The 23,160-nt window shown below is 36.8% G+C and overlaps 1 protein-coding gene across 1 annotated transcript; it reads left to right on the forward strand.

Moving 5' to 3' along the window:
- The first annotated feature begins 1,525 nt into the window (after nucleotides 1–1,525).
- Nucleotides 1,526–23,128, forward strand: LOC120194969 (probable LRR receptor-like serine/threonine-protein kinase At1g07650). Its single transcript, XM_039197122.1, has 24 exons — nucleotides 1,526–1,715; nucleotides 1,962–2,148; nucleotides 2,523–2,594; nucleotides 2,684–2,752; nucleotides 2,844–2,915; nucleotides 3,019–3,090; nucleotides 3,203–3,274; nucleotides 3,362–3,433; nucleotides 3,516–3,587; nucleotides 3,674–3,745; nucleotides 3,852–3,923; nucleotides 17,924–17,992; nucleotides 18,357–18,422; nucleotides 18,782–18,847; nucleotides 18,961–18,996; nucleotides 19,114–19,154; nucleotides 19,258–19,634; nucleotides 19,709–19,904; nucleotides 20,307–20,453; nucleotides 21,129–21,247; nucleotides 21,361–21,571; nucleotides 21,784–22,021; nucleotides 22,362–22,512; nucleotides 22,663–23,128. Exons 1-24 carry the CDS (start codon nucleotides 1,577–1,579, stop codon nucleotides 23,038–23,040), a joined length of 3,066 nt encoding a protein of 1,021 aa, XP_039053053.1. The 5' UTR covers nucleotides 1,526–1,576; the 3' UTR covers nucleotides 23,041–23,128.
- The last annotated feature ends 32 nt before the right edge of the window (nucleotides 23,129–23,160 follow it).

The following is a 23,160-nucleotide window of genomic DNA, read 5'->3' on the forward strand; positions in this document are numbered from 1 at the left end:
ATATATCGATCACTAGTGATTTATCGGGAAAATTACCTTAAGATGAGGCAGCGAATAAGCTTTGACTTTTCAATCAAACGTTGGCTCTGTTCTTGTCGGTGTAGAGGGGGTCGATTTTCCATCAATCGGAAATGAAAGGTGACAGTGGCGTCGATGCAAGAGAAGGAAAAATTGAGTTAACGAAGTCTGGTGAGGAAGAAAAGAGAAAATGAGAAATAGCATATGAACAACAGGTGAGGAAGAAAATGAGAGTAAAAAATATATAAATAATATTAATAAAATATTAATAAAAAATAATTAAAAATGCCATATCATGTAGTTACTGACTATAGTGAGTAAATTGAAAAAAAACGAAAGTACAATGAGCGAAATAAGAGAGAGAATAAAATTTAGTGAATAAATGTTTAATTTACCCAAATAATAAACAGTGACTTCACCCCAATATAAAGAAATAATTTTAGTTTTATATTATAATTATGAATTTTAGAAAAATTAAAATTAATTTGAAAAATAGGAAGAAAAAATATTTTTAAAATATTTTCTATTAATATTTATAAACAACAAATATATAATACAATTCAAGTGACTCATTAACACCGACATAATACAAATATAGTATAAATTTTAGATATATTTATATAGTTTTTTAATTTTTAAAGTATATTTATAAATATAAATTTTATTACTAATATAAAGAATACTTTTTATTACATTTTTTAAATATTTCGTTAGACTTTATTATAAAATAAAATTTTAAATTATATAATTTTATTTCAACATCAATTTTGTTAAATATATAATATTTTATTTTATAATAATTTTAAAACCATTTATTTTAAAAAATTATTTAATAAGTACGTGATATGTAAATTCTATTGTTTTCTTCTTTTGATTTATAGAGAAATAAACATAAAACAATAAAATTTGTGAAAATTCGTTTCCTTCTTAAAAAATTGAAAAATTACAACTCCAAAACATATTAATTTAAAAAAATCATTTATTTATGGTGTATCAAATTCGATTTATTACTTTTTATTATTATCTTTTTATGAGTAATAAAAAAATTAGTCATAATATTTTAATTACGAAAATTTATCTATTCAAAATATAAAATCAAAATTCTAATTAAAAATAATAATTTTAAACACCTTGATTTAATTTTTAACGATGAATTGCATAAGGAAATTACAGAATTTTAAAAATTTATCAATGAAAAATAATTCTTAACGATTTTATAAATGGTGACATGAAATATTAATAAAAAAGATTAAATACTTAAAATAAAAATGATATATTTGAACAGCTATTTTACAATAAAACCACTTTTTCTTCCTGAAATGGAAATAATAAGTCTTCGGTTCAATGCGCCTTTGAAAATGACCGAACCAGTCATTTTCCCATTTTCCATCATTAAAACCATAAATGCTTGGAGTTTCGTACCATTTTCCCAATACGCTTAAAAAGCTGGCAAGTTAAAGATCCAGATAGAGCGATAGCTGCATCTAAAAGCTAACTGTTGATGAGAAGGAAAAGTTAAGGTGCAATAAGACTGCTTCATTTCACGAAGGAAAAAAACATGGGAAGAGTTGTTAATTGTCCTTCAACAATGAAAATTCTCTTTGGGTACATAATTCTTACAGTCCTGGAGTTCATTTACATGGAACCAAACCAAGTTGAAGCTCGAGTAGAGCCACCTTATCCACCACATTATGAAGGTAATTTAGTACAGTACAGCTTTCCAATTCCTTATTGCTTCAGTTCGCTTTAAAGATGAGCACTGTTGAACAGTACATTGCAGATTCGGTTCATTTGGGTTATTGATACTTGAGTTATTATATGTTTTAAGAACTCACCCAAGAGATTATTCCACTGATTTTCTTTTAAATTTGTTTCAACGCCTACTCAGCTTACTCCAGTGGCTTCTCAATTTGTTGTTTTTTCCCCTCTTTCTGGATTTGCAGTAAAAGCTCTTCGTGAGATAGCTGCAGAACTTAGAAAGAAGGATTGGAATTTCAGTGAGAACCCTTGTAACAATAAGTCAAGCTGGTTTACTCCACCGCCACCGCCAAATATGCCCCTGGCTATTAACAACAGTACTGTCACCTGCAATTGCTCCTTCCCCGATGGTGAATGTCATATTGATGGCATGTAAGTCCTTACTGGTCATAAGAAAATTGATGCTTATTCTGATTTTTTAACCATAGACATAATCGACTTATCGTATTTTTCCAATTAATTTCTATACTAATGGTTTGCCTGGATTCCCCACTTCGATTCTAGCTATATGAAGGGTGCGCCTCATTCAAGATGGAAGGCTGCATGACTGTAGCTTCATCTTCTAATACAAATTTATTCCAACTAATCATCCCACTCACTATATAATATGAATTCTGTTGTTTCTTTATCAGTGAAAGGGTTATGTGGTTACTTTTTTCTGCTACTGAAATTTCTCTCCTAACTACCGCATATTTGGAAATTTTGAATTGGAAATGCTTCTAAAAGCTTTGTATTCATTTGAACAGCTATCTTTCAGGGCAGGATCTTGATGGTGTTCTTCCACGCTCACTTGTCAAGCTACCATATATTAGAACTTTGTAAGGGAAAAGGTTACAATTGATGATTTTACTCTTTAACTAGAAAATAAGTTTCTATTCATTTTAAAACTCTTTTCTGTTGCTTTTAGAGAACTCTATCTCAACTACCTTAAGGGTTCAATACCTCATGAATGGGCTGCTCTGAAATTGGAGACAGTGTAAGCTACAACCGCATTTGACATTTCATGTTTATCCTCCTTTTAGCAGAAATCTACTTTCATTCAACTGATAGGGATGACCACATTTCAGGTCAGTTGCTATGAATCGTTTATCGGGGTCAATTCCAGGATCTTTGGGAAACATAACCACTCTAAAATATTTGTATGCCTTCGTTGCCTATGTTTTATTTAGTATCATCTCTTTCTTTATTTTTTCCATAAATTTAAAAGGATTATAATGCTTTTTAACGGCAATATATTTTCAGGAGCCTCGAGAACAACATGTTTTCTGGAACTATTCCTCCTGAGTTTGGGAAATTGGTCAACCTGGAAAACCTGTTAGGCTTTCTCTTCCCTATTAGATACCCATGCATGATTTATCAGTCTACTTCTCTCTTGAATATTTAGCATGGTATAATTGGCCTGACTTCGCCTCTTTCTTGAATATAGTACTCTTAATGCTAACTATCTCACTGGAAAGTTTCCCTCGTCCCTTTCTAATCTGTCCAATCTAAAAGAACTGTAAGTGTTTTCTGTACTATATAGAGTTAGACTGTAAATTAGGCTAGATTTGGTTAGTACCCCTGCTTATATGTGAGGTTTATGCAGTAGGATTAGCAGTAACAATTTCATTGGAAAGATACCCAACATTTTTCAAAGTTGGAAGCAACTTGAGAAGTTGTAAGCATCTTCCTGTCTCCACTACTTCTCTAGAGCCCCTCGTTGAAATTTCTGGTGATCATAATATTTTTTTTGTTGACAGAGAGATTCAAGCTAGTGGTTTTGAAGGGCCAATTCCTCCGAGCTTAACACTCTTGCATAACTTAGTGGAACTGTGAGTTTGTCTTAATTCCTTTTGATAATTACTGCACTGGGTGCCTTGTCTCTTTTACCAATGCTTTATGGTGCAATGTAATTCAGAAGGATCAGTGACTTACCTGGAGAGGGTTCAAAGTTTCCGAACTTAAAAAACATGAAAAACATGTACAGATTGTAAGTCATTTCCAGGCTTGCAAAATTATTCAAGCTCGTATTACTTCCGTTTGCTATAGTTGTGCTCACATGATGCTGGCTCACATGATGCTGGCTCAAATTTCAGGATGTTGCGTAGCTGCAATATAACTGGACCGATCCCAAATTACATATGGGAATATTCACGACTGCAGATTTTGTAATTCTACTGTTCTTGTCTCACCTTAATTTTCAGTTGTTATATCTTTTTTTTTTTACAAGAATTGAAGGCCTCATTAAAAACCCCCTTCTTGATTACAGGAGCTTGTAAGGAAGCTCCTTAATCAGTGGAAGGAGGAAAAGAGTGCCTTAGAATTTCATTCAACAACTGAAATTACATCAGATACAACCAGAGTAACACCTCCTTCAAAAACAGAAAAACACAAGACACCCGTGAACAACCAAATACAACAACACTGACTTAGGCTAAACCAACTAAGATAAGGCAGCAGCCTCTGAATGGTTTACCATTTACTGGTCTACCAGCACCCTTACAGACTCTTAGCGTATGCACAGCCTGAGAAAACATAAAACATTTAAACATTAAGCCTACAAGCAATCAACCAATCCCCTGCTTAGCTAACTTATCAGCCTCCATATTACAACTCTTAGGAATCCATCTAAGAACAGTGTCCAAAGCAGTAATTAGAGCCCCAATCTCCTCCACCAGATCACTGAATGAAGTAGGGGCAGAGTGCTAGTTATAAATCCATTCCACTGCACTTTTAGAATCACTCTCAATAATAAGTCTTCCCTTCTTAGCCCATTCAGATGAATAGAAAAAATCAATTCCCTCCTTAATAGCTATCAATTCTGCCAAAATAGGAAGAGTAGGCCCTACTGCTGAAGAGAAAGTGGCTAAGGTAGAGCTGTTTGAATCTCTTAAAATGCCTCCAATTCCATCTTTCAACCCATCTCCTCTTACTGCCCCATCCACATTAAGTTTAAACATATCCGATGAAGGAGGTAACCAACCAATAACCTTCTTTGAGATAGAAGAGTTTTGAATCTTATCAGCCCGCGAGGGATCCCCTACTAGCAGATCTGTCTGCATACAAACAGTAGGGTACTTTGCTAGATACCATTTAACCAACCTAAATCTAATGAAGAAGAAGAGGGCAGAGATGTCAAAATTTCCGTTATCAAACACCACCAAATTCCTAGCCTTCCAAATTGACCAGAACACGACAACCGGGATAAACCTCCAAATAATAGAATTCTGCCTTAGATTCGACCAAGAACAAAGAAGTTTTGAGGCAAAACAATAGAAATATTCCATAACTTTTGTAATTTGTTCCAAATCTCTCTTGCAGAAGAACACAATAAGAACAGGTGTTCTACTGTTTCCTCATGAGAACAGCATAAAGGAAAAAGTACATTATCCAAAGGAATCCCTCTTTTCTTCAACTCCACTCTAACTGCCAATTTGCGATGACAAATCTGCCGCAGAAAAGTTTGAACTCTAGGAGGAGCCAATCCTGTCCACACCCACTTATTCCACTCAAACCTACCTTCAGAATTACACGACAACGTCAATCTGCACGACTTGACCGAGAACAATCCAACCCCCTTTCACGACCAAGCAAGAAAATCCTCCACTGAACCGGACATCACAATATTATCGAGCAAAGACATTAGAGCGATCCACTGCTCCAATTCCCAGTCACATAGATTTCTTCTTAGATGAATATTCCAAACCTAAACATTCTTTTCAAAACCACCAAACTCAAAAACTTGCCCCCATTTATTAGTCGACAAAGCAAAAATTCTGGGAAATTGAGTTTTTAATGTCAAATTATTCACCCAAACATCAGTCCAGAACGCTATCAACCTACCATTCCCCACTTGGACCTTGGAATTAGCTCTCAAGCAGTCTCCAATCTGATCCTTTTTCACATAATTATTTAGAATACCTGTCCATACCCATGAATCTTGAGGTGATGCAGCCTTTGATATTGAAAGAGATAAGTTGCTAACGTTATTTTTACAACAGATCATCTTTTTCCACTGACTGTTCTTATCATTTGCGAATTTCCAAAACCATTTCCCAAGCAAGGCTCTATTCATCAAACTAATATCTAGGATCCCCAACCCTCCTTCAAAAGGTTGACAAACCGATTTCCAATTCACCCAGTGAATCCTTTTCTTGGCTTGGTCTTCTCCCCAAAGAAAATTAGCCATCAAAGAATTCAACTTCTGAGTCACCTTGAATGGGATTTTGAAAATAGAGAGGTAAAAAATCGACAATGAGAACAACACAGATTTAACCAACACAAGTCTTCCAGCCATCGACAAAGAATTAGCTTTCCAACCTGCTAATCTTTTATTAAAAATATGGATTACCGGTTCCCACAAACCTTCTTAATTTTTCCTTGAACCAATCGGTAAACCAAGATAAGTCATTGGAAAAGACCCCACTCCGCAACCCACTTCAGTAGCCCAATCTTTTAGCATATCAACTTCCATATTAACGCCAAACAAAGTGCTCTTTGACAGATTTAAATGCAGCCCAAACATAACACTGAAAACCCTCAAAACTCTCTTAATATTTAATATCTGCATCGGTGAATCTCTGCAGAATAATATTAAATCATCTGCAAACTGTAAATGCGTCAAATGGAAGGAATTATCAACCCGACCGATGCTTAACCCTTGGAAAAGGCCTAGATTAGCTGCCTTGATCAACATTAAGTTTAAAAGTTCCCCAACTATATTGAACAGGAGAGGGGACAGACTACAGCCTTGTCTCAGCCCTTTACTAATGTGGAATTCCTCAATTGGAGATCCATTCACTAACACCGAGATTGAGGCTGTAGAAATGCAACAATCAATCCAAGAAATCCATTTCTCCCCAAAACCCATAACCTTCATTAATCTCAGTAAGATAGGCCATTCAACCGAATCATAAGCCCTACGGAAATCAACTTTGAAAACTACTCCACGCCTCCCTTTTTTCCTCCAATTTTCTATGCCTTCATTTTCCAAAAGAGCACAATCAAGCAATTGTCTTCCCGGAATAAAGGCAAACTGCGAAGGGCTAACTATACCTTTAATAACCGAAACAAGCCTTTTCGAAAGCACTTTGGAAATTATTTTATATAAGCTGCCAACAAGACTTATGGGTCTAGTCTTCAATGCCCTCTGGATTCAGTTTCTTGGGGATTAGAGTTATAAAAGAGTGATTAACCCCATTCTCCCATTTCCTACCTCTGTGAAAATCCTGAACAAATTTCATAATATGCTCCTTCATTACGAGCTAGATTTTTTTTTAAAAACCCATAGTAAACCTATCCGGACCAGGTGCCTTGGCACTGTCCGAATAAAAGATAGCCTCCCACACTTCCTGTTAAAAAAATCAACCTCTAAACCATCCTTTTGCTCATCTGTCAATTTAGCAAAATTCAGATTAATTTCGTCCACCTACAGAGTTGATTTCGTATTATAATTGAGCTTGAAATAATATGATATAGCAGCTCTAATCTGGCTCGGATCAACAACCTCTTCACCCGCCACTTTCAAGGACGAAATGGCATTTACTCTGTTCCTATTCAGGGCACATAGGTGAAAGAATATGGTATTTCTATCCCCGTCCTTTATCCATTTCAGTCTAGACTTCTGAAGCCATATATTTTCCTCCTTCCTATGCAAATACCACAAATCATTCCTCCAAAGCAGTAACTGCTCCCAGTCATGTGCAGAAATTCCCCCACCTTGAGACCTCAATTCCAAATCATTTATCATGGTTTCCAAATCTGAAATCTGCTCGGAAAAAATCACTTTTTTTGTTCCTTGAAGTAAGCTAAGCAATCCCCTTCGACCATTTTCCAGCTTCAAATTAGAAACAGAATTCTGGATCACCCCAGTAAAACCATCTTACTCTATCAAGTAATTGAAAAAACGAAAAGGTTTAGGACCTCAGTCTTTGAATACTTCTTCTAGCAACAATGGATTATGGTCGGATAGGGATTTTGGTAGCAATTTTTGAATTACTTTTGGAAAGTTCTGGAAGAAGCTGTCACTTAATAAAAATCGATCTAGTCTTTTCCAAGTGGAAGACTCCCTATTATTGCACCATGTAAACCTCCCTCCAACTAACGGTAGATCCATAAAATTAAAACTTTGGACAAAGGAGTTAAATAAATCCAAAGAATGCCAATTCTGAGCCACTCCGATTTTCTCCTTTGGGTCTAGGTAAGCGTTAAAGTCCCCCCTAAGCATACTGACAGTTCTAAACTTTGCACAAAGCTACTCAACTCTTTGAAGAAATCCTCCTTATCAGCCTCTACAGCCGGACCATACACAATAATAACACAGTCAAAATTTATCGCCTTAAACTTCCCTGATAAAGCAATGAATCTACTATGAAAGTGTTCCCTACTGACTTCAAATAAATTTTCATTCCACAAACAGATTAAGCCCCCTGCAGATCCAACAACTGGCTGCCAGCTTCTTCCTTTCAACCAAATACCCCCCAACTTCCTCCATAGTCCATTCTGGCACTTATTCAGTTTAGTTTCCTGTAAAAGCAGAATGGACGGTTTAACTCTGCTAACTAATCTTGCAACATCTCGGATTTTTTCTTTTTTCCCAAGCCCCCTAACATTCCATGAAATCATTTTAAATTGTAAAATTAAATTGACAATCAGAAACACCTTAAACAAGCAAACAACAACACTCAAGATCCCCTTGAATCCCCTTTCAACTCCATCTTCATGATCTCTTCTTCCAAAACATGTTGTCCCCCTTTAAAAAAGATCCCTAGCATATCACAAATCTCCCTGGTAGCATCTGCTTCAATTCTTGCATTAACAGAAGGGTGTGAATACTCACACGTTACACTGTCATGATCCAAAGATTCCCTAACCAAACTCCTATCCACTCTTCTATAAACTCTATCATGAAAACTAATAGAAACTTCACCCTTCGAGCAAACACTACCGGAACGAGTGGGGGCAATCCTTAACTTCCTGTGATTCGCAATATTCCTTGGGCGAGAAAGAAATTAAACCGAGTTTTTAAAACTAATTCCCTTGTTTCCCCCTGTAGTTTTCCATTTGTCATCCATAAGTAATAGCAGGCTGCACCCACCCTGATTCCCATCTAACTCTCTTACATTCGAACTCAGAAAATTACTGGTGTTGAGGTTCAACTGAGGATCATCCTCTACCAACCATCTTTTTTGAGTCAGCCTTTTGTTCAACAGATTTATTCCCCTTCTATTGGTTTCCGGTAACTATTGTACTGGATACATGAACCCCATCGTCACTTCTCTGCCCAACAGATTGCCACTGGTTCATACCATCAGCCAGATCAGCTTGAAACTCATCATTCGCATGAGCCACTCCATTATCGATCGAACATGCAATAACCTCCGACAAGCTTAATTCCCTCACTCCCATACCCACGTGATTCCCACTTAGTTTTTTATTAACACCACATACAACTGGCAGCCCATTAACCTCTAACAAATCCATTCTAACACTGTCCATTATCTTGGTCAGCCATCCCATGCCCCAAGGTGACATCCCCATGCTTGAACCCCTTTCTCCCCCTTCAATAAAAAGCTCCGACACATTCTGCTGACTTGTGCCTCCACCTAGAGCTGTCTTCTTAGAACAAAAATTAACACCCCCAATATTATTAAAAACTACATTCCCTCTCACACTCCCCATGACATGCGTGCCCCCCATTGTGGAAAATCCTGGTCCCATGCTTCTACCCTGTTCTGAGAATCAGACAACGCCTGGATACCCAGCTGCCCATCCTGACCTTCGACAATCTCCTCTTGGCTCCAGTCCGACGAGATTTTATCCCCAACTAACATCGGGAAAAAATCTTCACTTCAACCTTAATTTTAATTGTAAACGACCTTCCATTCGTTTTAATGGTAAAATGGGGAGGTACATCGAACGGACTTTCCACCCTCAACAGCATATGCGCCACTCTACAATCCACTCGATGGACTGTTTGCTCCTGAATCTTCACAAGCTTACCCCATCTCGAAGCCAAACTTGAGAAAAATGAAACTGACCAGTAATTTAATGGAACACCCATCAGGGAAACTGCACAGTACGGTAATGGAACACACTTCTCATCCAAAACATGCTCCAACCTTTCGAACCATAATGATAATGACTCCCACTTATCTTCCATCGTTACAACCTTCTCCTCGAATGATTGGAAAACTACTAAACAGGAGTTTTTTGCATATCCCCACCTTAACATTGATACCTTTAGTTCTTAAAGCTCTCTACACAAAGTCAACATCAAAAATCGCCTTACAAATGCCTGTTAAGGACGATCTCAGCCATGTTCTTTCCTCCACAGGAATGAACACTTCCAGGGCTTCTTCCTCCCCCTCTTCTCTCCAAAATTGCCCACTTTCTGGCCCTCAAATTTTTTCACTCCCACTACCGTATCCTTGTATGACCTACCATCAAAAAACCTTCTCAGCAACTCCTCCTTCCCTCCAACATCAGCTTGGGATGTTGATCTTTTCCTTAGCTGTTCCTTCCTCCTGCATCAATTACCCCCAACACTATTTCGCTTCAAATGCGACGAAATATTATTCTCTGGTATTTCACAATTGACACCTTAACTCTCCTCTCATTAATCAGGACGTTGTTCATCCTATCCTTTGCATAAAGCAAATCCTCTTTGCTTGCAAAGTGCACAAACGCAAACGTACAATCCTTATAATTGGGTCTCCTATTCACTACCGGAATGAATACCTTAATCACTTTTCTATGAAAACTAAAACGGTCCCATAAAGCACTTCTTTTTTTTTTATAGGAATTGAGGCCTCATTAAAAAACCCCTTCATGATTTAAGGAACTCATATTGAATTCCTTAATCAGAGGAAAAAAGGAGGAAAAGAGTGCCTTAAACTTTATTAATAAAGATACATAAGATTTACAATAATAAGATAAAACCCTTACAAACAACCTAATAACCCAAAATAAAATATCCCAACAACAAAGTAAAATTAACCAATACCAGACTTAGCCAAACCATCAGCCTCAATATTGGCTGTCCTAGCCACCCATCTAATAACTCCCTCGACTTCTTTGAGTTTAACAGCTACCTCCCTAACAATGGAGGCATAGAAAACAGGATAACAAGATCCATCCTTAATCCAATCCACTACCATTTTACAATCTGATTCTATAATCAACCGACCCTTAATACCTCCTCTCACTGAGTGAAAGAAATTTAAACCCTCCTTAACAGCCTTTTACTCCATCAGAATAGGTGGACCCGGACCAGAAGCCGTCTTAAAAGAACCTAAAAGTATACCTTCTTCATCTCTTAGAATACCCGCAATTCCACTGCTCTTCCAGTCAGAACTAGTAGCTCCATCCACATTCAATTTGACAAAGCCCTTAGGAGGGAGGGACCACGGGATGGTAGAGACAATTGATTTGTTTGGAGGGAAACATGAATCCCCAAGGGAAGGATCACTGATAAGGGAATCCAAAGAAATGACCGAATCTGCAAACTTAGCTAGGAACCAAGATGCAAGCCTTACTCTAGCTAAGAAAAATAAATTAGTTTGATCTAACTTCCCTCTTTCGAAGACGATGTCATTTCTAACTTTCCAAACAGTCCACATAACAACAACTGGAATAAAGTTCCAAATAGTAGAACTGGAATTTAGATCTTCCCAAGCTAGAAGAAAGTTTTGCGCATTTCCATGAAAGGCCGAACTGATACTCCAATACTGCAAAAATTTATTCCACAAAGACCACACGACAAAACAAGAGAGAAATAAATGAGAAGAGGATTCATCCACCAAATTACATAAAGGACATGAAAGATCAACAATATCCGAAACCCCTCTTTTAGCCAATTCAGTCCTCACTGGTAGTTTTTGAAGGACCACCTGCCACATAAAAGTCTCAATCCTGGGTGGCACCAATCCTTTCCACAAAATTTTCTTCCAAAAAGAGTTCGCCTGAGAAACCGAGGAACAAATCTTCACACATGAATTAACAGAATAAACACCATCCCCTTTCCCTTTCCAGATCATAGCATCGCTGGCATCTTTAGACAAGCAAAAATTAGAAATGATTGTCATCAGATTAGTCCACTGTTCAAATTCTCAATCAGCCAAATTCCTCCTCAATCGAATATTCCAAATCCAACCTAAAGAACTAAACTCGCCGAAATCAATCAATTTACCACTCTGATTTGAAGAGATAGCAAACAACCTTGGGAAAGAGACCTTAAGAGGGCAGTCCAATGCCCATTTGTCCTGCCAAAAACGGATAAACTGACCACAACCAACTTGAATTCTGCACATACTTCAAAATTTTGAGCCAAATGAGTCTTCTTTAAAATGAGAATTAACCACTGAACTCCAAATCCAAGAGGATTGAGCTGGTATCTTGCTATTTAACAGTAAAGAGTAGGGATCCAGATTGTATTTTGAACATATCAACCTCCTCCAAACAGCATTCCTTTCATTAGCAAACCTCCAAGACCATTTCCCCAATAGAGCTCTGTTCATATTAATAATATTCAACACTCCCAAACCTCCCTCCTCCTTAGATTTGCACACATTGGGCCAGCTGACCCAATGAATCTTGTTTTTATCCATTCCACCTCCCCATAGGAATTTAGACATTATGGAATTGAGTTTGGAATTAACCGAGGAAGGAATTTTAAACAGAGATAAATAGTAGGTTGGAAGTGAACAGAGAACCGATTTAATCAAGACTAACCTCCCTGCCAATGAAAGAGTGTTCGATTTCCAACCTAGATATTCAGAGGGAAAATTCCCAACTGCATAACCAATAGACGATGCCCACTCCTCAACCTCCTTCGCAGCCGTATTAACACCAAATAATCTGCTTTTCTTCAAATTCAATTGAAGGCCATAAATGAGTTCAAACACTCTTAGGACCCTCTTAACATTTAATCAAAACTGAAATTGAGGCTGTTGTTACACATTGTCTGATCCAACTCCTCCATTTGTAGCCAAATCCCATTTTCTCCATAACCGTAAAAAGAATGGACCAATCCACAGTATCATAGGCCTTTCTGAAGTCCACTTTAAACACACATCCTTTAAGCCCTTTCTTCCTCCAAAAGTCAACTCCCTCATTAGCTATAAGAGAGCAATCCGGTATTTGACGACCTGGAATAAATGCAAACTGCGTTGGGCTGATCAAACCAGTAATACAATTCCTTAATCTCCTTGAAAGACATTTTGAAAGGATCTTGTACAACCCTCCTACAAGGCTTATGGGTCTAAAATCATCTAATCCACCAATATTAGACACCTTGGGAATAAGAGTAATGAAAGTATGATTGACTCCATGTTCCCAATCTTTCCCCATATAGAAATTATGAAAAAATTTTAGAATATCTACCTTTAGAGTAGACCAAAATCTCTTGAAAAAGCCCATATTTAATACATCCGGTCCGGGAGCTTTGTTACTATCACACGATTGAAGAGTTTCCCAAATTTCTTCCTCTGTAAATTCTCTTTCCAAAAACACACTTTGCTCCACTGAAATTCTGGAAAAATTCAGCTTCAAATCTTCAACTTCCAAGGTAGACTTGGAATTATAGATTCCAAAAAAATGGTCCTTAACAGTAGTTTTGATGATAGTTGGATCTTGAATAATCTCACCATTGATATTTAGAACACTCATAAAATTCATTTCTTCTGACTGAAGCACATGCATGGAAAAATCTTGTATTACGATCCCCTGCTTGCACCCATTTTGATCTCGATTTTTGAAGCCAAATTTGTTCTTCAATTTTATAAAGCTTCCATAATTCTGTTCTCATAGTCCTCAATTCTGCAGCTTTTTCACAACCATTAGAGTCTTGCATTTGCCGGAAATTTTCCTCTGCTATGTGGATATTCCTTTCTAATTCTGCAATTTCTACAGCTGGGTATTGATCTCTATTCCCTGCCCATTCCTTGATCGCCAATTTGGTAGATTTCAGGATAGAAAAAATTCCATCTCTGTTGTGATTACTCTTGCAGTTTTGTACAGCAGAGCCAACTAAATTCTGAAAACCTTCTTCATCCATCAAATAACTAAATAACCTGAATGGTTTTTTACCCCAACTAATTCCACACTTCTCAAGAAAAATGGCATTGTGATCTGATATAGCCTTAGGTAACAAATACTGTATAGTCTCAGGAAAGGCTTCCAAGAAACGGGCATCAACAAGGAACCTGTCCAGTCTAACAAAAGTGGGTATATCCTGATTGCTACACCATGTGAACCTACCCCCATGCAGAGGTAGATCAATTAAACCTGTTTGTTGGATAAAATGACTGAAAATTCTAATTGAATTTCTGTTTTGGGCTCTTCCAATCTTCTCCTCTTTTGAAAGATACACATTAAAATCACCTCCCACACAAAGAGGAATACTCTGACCACAAATAAAACCAGCTAACTCTTCAAAAAAGCAAGCTTTTTCTTCTTCAACAGTAGGACCATAAACATTGATGAAACCACACCTAAGTTGTGAAGTTCAAAATTTCCCAAAAGTAGCAATGAACCTTTTGTTTATAACATGATTTTCCACTTCAAACATGCCCTCATCCCAACAACTCAATAAACCTCCAGAAGAATCCACTGCTGGAGATTTTGTAAACCCTTGAAGGGTATTCAAGCCACTCCTCCTCAAAAAATGCCCCTGAATCTTCTCCATTTTCGTTTCTTGAAGCAAAAAAAAATAAGGCGTTTCTTTATAACTAAATTTTGAACAGATCTTTGTTTTTCCTTTCTTCCTAATCCCCGAACGTTCCATGAAATAATTGCTAATTGATTAATCATCACAAAAATAAAAGACCAGAACTGCCAAGAAAATTGAAGCTCAAACCAGCCTCAAATCTTCCTCCAACTTAATAATTTTTTCCAAAAAAGTTGACTTCCATTCCTTGAAAGACACCCCCAAAAGCTTACTGACTTCCCAAGTAGCTAAGGCTTCCTCCAATAGAACTGAAAAAGCTGGAAAAGAAACTGTTGAAATGCTTGCCTGATCCAATGCCTCCCTTATCAACAACCTTTTGGCTCTTCGAATCAATGCAGTGGAATTGAAATCAGAATCATCACCTTCTGGAAACCACCCTTCACACGTATTACCCAAACTGCTATTAGCAACATGCCTCTCCTCAGTAGACTCCACACAACCATCCATATTAAAATCTGCTACTGGACTGACTGGCAGAACTGAATTTAGCACCAATTCCTTACCCTTTAGCTTGTCTAAGGCTTCCTCTTCTGTAGTTAATGGCCAATGTCTTCTCTCCCTTTATCTCGAATACACCCTTTTATAACTAACCATTCTCCTTTCCAACGGCTCACTCCTAGTAGTTAAAGATGAATTAGATCGATGAAGCGATCTTCCCCTAGAAATCATTTTTCCAGCATGTGTATTAGAGTCAATCATCTTAGTTATTGCTGTTAACTCTACTTCCCCACTGCGCAGCATCAAACTGGAATGAGATATACCTCTATTATTTGCTTCCTCCATGTTGACAGATTGAACAATAAATTGGTTCTGGACCATTCTCCCAAAACTATCCAATTTAATAACTGGCCCAGCTGGAATTATTTTAAAATCTGTAGAACTAGGCTGTCCACTTTCTACTGACTGGGCTTCAGACCCATCAGCCGAAAAATTAAAAATTGCATCCCAAACCGGCATAGTCACCCAAATTGTTTCTCCCAAGATCTTGGCAGTCTGACACCTCACAATTAATGCTTTTCTCATCTCTGTTAAGCATTGGGATATGATTTTCCCCACCTGCTCCAACCAAACCCATATAAGCTCCTTTGTCAAACCATAAGTCTACCTTTTGTCTGTTGTGTTCTTTTGAATGTTTAGCACTTTCCATACTTTCTGACACACTCCTGTCAGCTTCCTCTCCAGCAAACTTCTCACCAATTTGAATTTCATCGGAACCTCCCACCGGCGCTTTGCTAGAAAATTTTGAATTATACTCGAGCACCGAACCCCGCTTAATCTTCACTGTATAAGATCTTCCATAAGCTCCAAGTGTTAACACCTCAGGGACATCATATGAGCACGCCACCCTGATCAAAATCTTCGCCGTGGAGAGGTCTTCTCTGTTTCTTGTATCTTCATGGATATCTTCCACCATTCCCCACCTCCCTGCTAAACGTTCCAAGAAGGTGTTTTGCCAGCATAATAATGGAACCCCAGATAGTTCTATGAGGCAAAAAGCCATTGGAATGCCATCATTATTCAATAAAGGTGCCAACCTATCGAACCAGAAAAGTAGTTCATCTTTTTTCGTCGACCATGCATCCAACATTTCCTCATTCGACTTAAAGGTTACAACACATGAATTCCAAACGTAACCCCATCTGGCAATCTGAACTTCAAGACCTTCATTAACTAGAGACTTCTGGACTAATTCTAACTCAAAAGAATGTTTAATAATTCCCGTTAATGACCTCTTCAACCAACTGGAGCTCTCTGAAGGAATATGCATTTCCCACATATTTTTTATGCCTTTCCTTCTGTTGAAACCTTCATATGCCATTTCCCTTTGGTCCGATACATTACTCTTCAATCTATTAGACAGTAAGGCATCCTTGTAAGATCTTTCATCCCTTAAACTCCTGTTAATATCAACTTTCTCTTTTGACCTTGAAGTATCAACTGAGACCTGTTTTAAAGTCATCTCCAGTGAACTATTCTGCCCTGCTGACCTCGTACGAGCATCCTTGTATCGTGCAACACCAACTGTAATTCTCCGACCATCCATCAATGAACCATTCAACTTGTTAATAGCCCGTTTTAGACTTTCCTCGTTACCAAAATGAACAAAGGCGAAAGTGGAGAATTTGTATTTTGGATTCCTTGTTTCTTTAGGAATGAACACTCTGACTACCGGACCTTGAGTTGAGAACAACTCCCTTAACTCTCGTCGAGACACTCTTCTACTTAGATTATCGATGAACGCCGACCAAACACTCCCGGAAGAAAACTTCCCTTTCAATTTTTCTCTCTCTACGTTCCTATCTCTCTCACTCATCTTGTCTAAGAGAAGATTTTTATAAATAAAATATTATCCATAAAGCACTTCTAGGTACTCTCCTACTAAGGTTATCCACAAAAGCTACCCAAGAAACTCCTCCAGGCACTGATCTGCCACTGCCGGGAGAGACACTACCTTCCGAAAACTCTCTCACTCTCTCTCTAGACATTGTACTTTTTTTATACTGAAGTTTTATTATTTTCGGTTGTTATATCATTACTGGGCATACCAATTTTCATTTTTTTGCTTGTGGGTTTTAATATATTTGTGATACTACAATCTTCAATGCTTTAAGTTAAGTACACTTCGCATTATTTTGTTTAGAAACAATTGATAGATGGAATCTTTGTGAAAGTAAGTTTTGCATGACTGTTTATGAGTGTTTCTGGGGCTAAACCTGGTTTTAGATTAAAAACGGTTGTCTGGAGAAGTTTTTGGGTTGTTATTTTCTTTTTTCAGTTTTGTTAGGTATCATTTATGCATTTTAATAAGCTATCATTGTCTCATTACTTTTGAAACTCTACACAATATTTTACTAGACTTGTTTGATCTCGAAAATGATCATATAGTTGACTAAAAATACTCTCATTTTGCTTGCTGCACTCATTTAAGCTAACCTTGAACTTGAGATGGTGCAATAGGTTTGTTTTTATCTAATTGGACTAGTAACAAACATATGATCCAGACATTGAAAAAGAAAATGGAAAAGAGACTTGCTTCTAAAATTTTGTAGATTTGCTAGTTCTTCTGTTGAGACACAATTGTCTGTTTCTGTTTTATATTTATAAGTTTTTTGTACAAATCAATGTAGAGACTAGAGCATCAATATACTGAGAGGTGTTTCAAAATTTTGCACTCTGTATCAATTACCATATCACACTATGTAAAGCATTGCCAATATTGACTGATTTTGTCATATTTGTACCAACATCTTGACCAGTTTAATGAAATATTTAGACTATTCATTTTATAAAATGAATATTTTAAAACAGTATACTATAATCAGCATCTTGTGAACTTCAACATCTGATATGCTTGCTTGCTTTTCATGAATTCATTTTTCATAAATGCACTTGTCATATATTTGTTTTGCTATGGAATTGCTGATTTGCTCTTTCTTCCAGAGATCTCAGTTTCAATAAATTGGAAGGTAATATTTCAGACTCTGAAAGCCTTACAAAAACACAATACATGTAAGTACTGTGAATTCTTGAGGTGTATTCTTCCAAAACCAAATTAACCAATATGAAGAACACTAAGCACAATATGCTCAAAGTAGTTTATCAAAAGTTTTAAGGTTATTAGACTTTTTGGTTCTTATGATAAGGGAACATTTTCATTTGTTTATTTTATCTGAACACTCCGCATCTTGGAAAGTCAAACAAAATTAGCTTGCTGGTTCTTCCGCAACTTCAGAATCAGGAATCTGCATGCATTAATATCCTTACATAGGTTATAAATTTGATTGAACTTATTTCACTTTAAGCTTTAGTTATAACCTTTCAATATAGTTCCAATAGAATAGCTTAACTGTGGAATGTTTTGCTTACTGATTAGGTACCTGACAGACAACTCGCTTACTGGGATCATTCCAGATTGGATGAGTATTAGAGATAGCCGCTAGTAGGTTTACTATCCTTTTTTTTACCTTGACACATGATTATCTGTTTATATTCTGTATTTTGTTAACCGACTCTTCAAAGAGTATTTGTTGTATGATTTTTTTCTGGATTTGATCCTAAGCTATTTACAGTAACTTAAGGGTTTATAATCTATTATACTTGAGGATTTTCTGGGGTTTCTCTTCAAACAGTGCAGAAATAACCCAATTTATCCATTTTGTAGTTGCTCAAGAGTACCATTCCTAGAAACATGTCCCTCTAACTTGTATCTACCAGCTATAACATTGTTAGTTTAATCAAAATTAATTTGCTTTATTGTTTCAACTCTAGTTATTTATAATCTATTATACTTTTATGCAGCCAGATTGATCTTTCTTATAATAATTTTTCTGAAGGCCCAGGGTCGCCTTCTTGTCGTGAAAATCTGTAAGAAAAAGTTCCTCTTAACTTGGCTCTCTATGCTGTGTACGCATTACTTTTCCAACTTTCTGTAAGATGTTTTGAAATATTAAAGTGATTCATCTGTTGTGCTTCATTAGAAATTTGTTCGAGAGCTTCTCAGGAGGCAAATACTTGTAAGTTTGAATCTTATTGAGATAAAAAGTTACCAATTTTTTTGTTATTTCTATTCTTCCCCTTTTAATAATTCTTTAAAAGGACTGATGCTTCTTTGTTGTACTACTCTGATGTAGAGGACTAGATAACTGCCTGAAGAACTTTCCTTGTTCCAAAGGTAATTCCTTTGCATTAAAATGCAAATCTGTAGACTCTAACAACATGTTTTACGGTAAGGTTTTGTCCTAATGAACTTGAAATGTTTTTTTCATTCTTAATAGATTGGTATTCGGTAAATATAAATTGTGGTGGAGGAGCAACAACTATTAATGGCATTGACTATGAGGCAGATGAAGACTTAGGAGGTCCAGCAAAATATTTTCCACTCAAAGAGACTTGGGAAACTAGTAGCACTGGGCTTTTCTGGGATACCTCTGTTACTTCAAAAGACTTTATAGCACAAAATGTTTCCATTCTCAGAACAAACAACTCGGATTTATACACAAGAGCGCGCCTCTCTCCTCTTTCTCTCACGTATTATTTTCGTTGCTTAGCAAATGGAAACTATACGGTTACACTTCACTTTGCAGAGATAGTTATCAGAGCCAATAGATCCTATCAAAGTCTTGGTAGGAGGATATTTGACGTTTATGTACAGGTAGTCCTTCATGTCATATATGTAGTGTGATTTGGATATTCCCGAAATTGGTTGATTGAATAAGTTCATTGCAGGAGAAACTGGAATTGGAAGATTTCAATATTAAAGATGAGGCAAAGGGTGTCGATAAAGAGGTTATCAGGAAATTTAAAACGGTTGTCATGAACAAAACTTTGACAATACGCTTTCACTGGGCTGGGAAGGGGACAACGGGAACCCCAAGAAGAGGAACATATGGCCCTTTGATATCAGCCATCTCAGTAGCCTCTGGTAAGATCTGTAATTAAAATAGCCATTCATTCTTCTTAGGTGCTTACTCAATCTGCTAGTTATATTTGGGAACTAGATTCTTTTTGTCCAATTTGTTTGATTCTTGAAATGGATTGACATGTACATTATATGATGCAATGATGAAATTTCCCTTAAAATGTTTGCATGACATAGATTCTTGGCAGCTGAAACTAGTAGAACTTCACTGTAAACTGACCCAGCAACATTCAACCAGCTTTATGTGCTTAAATTTTTTGAAAAGGAACTTTATCCAATACCATCTTAAATACTAAAATTGTTGGATAAGTCTAACAATTTACTGGCATATTCACATGCACTGTTACTTCAGGAGATGAAGTTTGGGAATAACTGTTTGTACCTGTTTACCCCTTTTGTTGATAGATGTCAAGCCTCCAGTTCTAAGTGGCTGGAATAAGAATATGAAGATTGTAGTGGGAGCTATTGTTTCGGTTCTGTTCCTGATTTTTGTAATCTTAGGCATTCTGTGGTGGCAAGGCTATTTTCGACGTGAGCCATCAAGGGAACAAGGTACCCTAATAAACTCCAATCTACAATCTTATGCTTTCAAATGATTTCTCTAGGTGATCTATTTGAAAAAAATGCATGTTATTGCAAGCTTTTTTTTTTTATAGGAATAGTAGGTCTCATTAAAAACCTCCTTCTTAGTAGTCCTTTACCATAAGGCAAGAACCGACTAGCGGAAGGAGGAAAAGAGTACCTCAATATATTGATTATAAATGAATTACATAAGACTTAAAAACACTCCTAGAAGATACATAATACTTAAACACACTCTAATAAGACCCTTGCTGTAAAACCTCCGAACCCACTAGAACAAAGAAAACCACTACCCAATTCCCTCCTTTGCTAGCTTATCAGCTTCTCGGAATCCACCTCACAATGACCTCATTCTCAGAAACAATAGACACAATATCCTTAACAAAATTTAAAAGAAAATTAGGGACTGTATCCTGTTGTTTCATCCAATCCACGGCTAGCTTGCAATTACTTTCAATAATGAGCCTTCCCTTCAATACCCATTCTGATGACACAAATAGGTCTAAGCCTCTTTTGATAGCTTTCAACTCTGCTAAAATGATAGGAGTAGGACCTAATTTTTCTGAAAACAACAAAAGCTTATTCCGATTCCAATCTCTAATATTGAATGCGTAATTTGATTGGCTCCCCCTTATATTTTCCAAGTCTTGAGGGGGTTAGATCTGCAGGCTGGCTTTTTTACCTTCAAACAGATGAAAGCTGCTACGAACAACTTTGATGTTGCAAATAAAATTGGAGAAGGTGGTTTTGGAGCTGTCTACAAGGTACCTTAATTACATGCTCTCTCTTTACATTGTGACATGTTTCCTTCCGACCTTATGATGTCTAAGAGTACGTGTATGTGAGGAAATATATAACAAAATTTTATGTTATGCAGGGTGTATTGCTTGATGGTACCATAATTGCAATTAAAAAACTTTCTTCAAAATCAAGACAAGGGGATCAAGAATTTCTGAATGAACTAGCCATGATTTCAGGATTACAACACCCAAATGTTGTTAGATTGTATGGATGTTCTGTTGAGGGAACTCAGCTGTTGTTGGTATATGAATACATGGAAAATAATAGTCTTGCACGTGCTTTATTTGGTAAGCTTAATGTCCTAAACCTCTTTTATCCTCCTTTGGTGGTTCTGTTATTGGAACCATATAAAGCAAGTTTTCCTCTCCTCCTTCGATTACTTCCACATCCCCACCAGAAAAGAACATGGTGATGTTTAAAATTAAAGAAAGAAACATCTGAAACTATGTATTGACAACCATATGGTGTGTTTCATGGATCGGCTTGTGTCAACAAATAGGTCCTGAAGAAAGCCAGCTGAAATTGGACTGGCCTACAAGGCAGAAAATTTGTCTCGGAATAGCAAAAGGTCTGGCTTTCCTGCATGAGGAATCGAATTTAAAAATTGTACATAGAGACATCAAAACTACCAACGTGCTACTAGATAGCGATCTAAATGCTAAAATCTCTGACTTCGGTTTGGCCAAGTTTGACATGGAGGAAAATACCCATGTTACCACCAGAGTTGCTGGAACTATGTGAGCTCTCTCTTTCCCTCTGTTTTTCATCTGCTGATAATCATTGCATTTCTTTCAATTCAAGCTTATTCAGTTTGAATCAAGCAAAACAATATTGCTGTTTGTTTTTTGTTCTCATTTCCCAACTAAGTACAAGTTTGAGAAATAAATGATTTCTCAAGTTTCTACCATAATAGAAAAAAACAATACATTGATAATTTAAACTGCAGTTTTTGCAAATTGAATGCAGCGTCAATGTTTAAACTATAAAGCAGTAAAAATGAGATCAAAATTGCTTATGTAAACATGAGCAAAGTTGATATGCATGAAAACGTTGTGCTTAAGGCTCCTGTTTTTGCAGAGGATACATGGCCCCAGAATATGCATTATGGGGCTATCTCACCTACAAGGCAGATGTTTACAGTTTCGGGATTGTTGCATTAGAGATTGTTGCTGGGAAAAACAATACAAAATATCGACCAGAAGAGGATTATGTATGCCTTCAAGATTGGGTAAATATATGATCCGTGTTTCAAGTTATGATTTGAGTATATCATATAAATATCCATAGGTGCATTAAACTTCTGTGAATTCATTATTGTTTTTCTCCTGTTAATTAATTTAATGGTTTTAAGTTCTTTTATCTCCTCAATCTATTCCAGGCTCTTGTTTTACAACAAAAGGGAAACTTGATGGAGTTAGTGGATCCACGGTTGGGGACTGAGTTCAATGAAGAAGAGGCAATTAGGATGACAAGAGTAGCTTTATTGTGCACTAATTCATCACCAGCACTTAGACCAACCATGTCTGAAGTTGTAAACATGCTTGAAGGTCGAACCCTTGTTCCTGAATTAATCATGGACCCAAGTATCTTTGCGGACGAGTCGAGATTCGGAACACTGAAAGACAAACTCAACCGGATGCCATCCCTGAAGGATAGCAAAATCACCATGGTTACTCGGTCATCAGATTCTTCAACAGCAAGGCTTGGCTATTCCTCGACGCTTGTTCAACACCAACCACCTTCAAAGCAAACTTGATTGATTGTTGTACAAATGGACTGGCTTCAAAAAGAATACCTAAAATGCGGGCTTGTTTTATACACTTCGCTTATATTTTATTGAGACGAGGTGATTGATTTGGAAAATGAATGAACACGG

Source organism: Hibiscus syriacus, unplaced genomic scaffold (genome assembly GCF_006381635.1).
Source record: "Hibiscus syriacus cultivar Baekdansim isolate YM2019G1 unplaced genomic scaffold, ASM638163v2 tig00117005_pilon, whole genome shotgun sequence".
NCBI lineage: Eukaryota > Viridiplantae > Streptophyta > Magnoliopsida > Malvales > Malvaceae > Hibiscus > Hibiscus syriacus.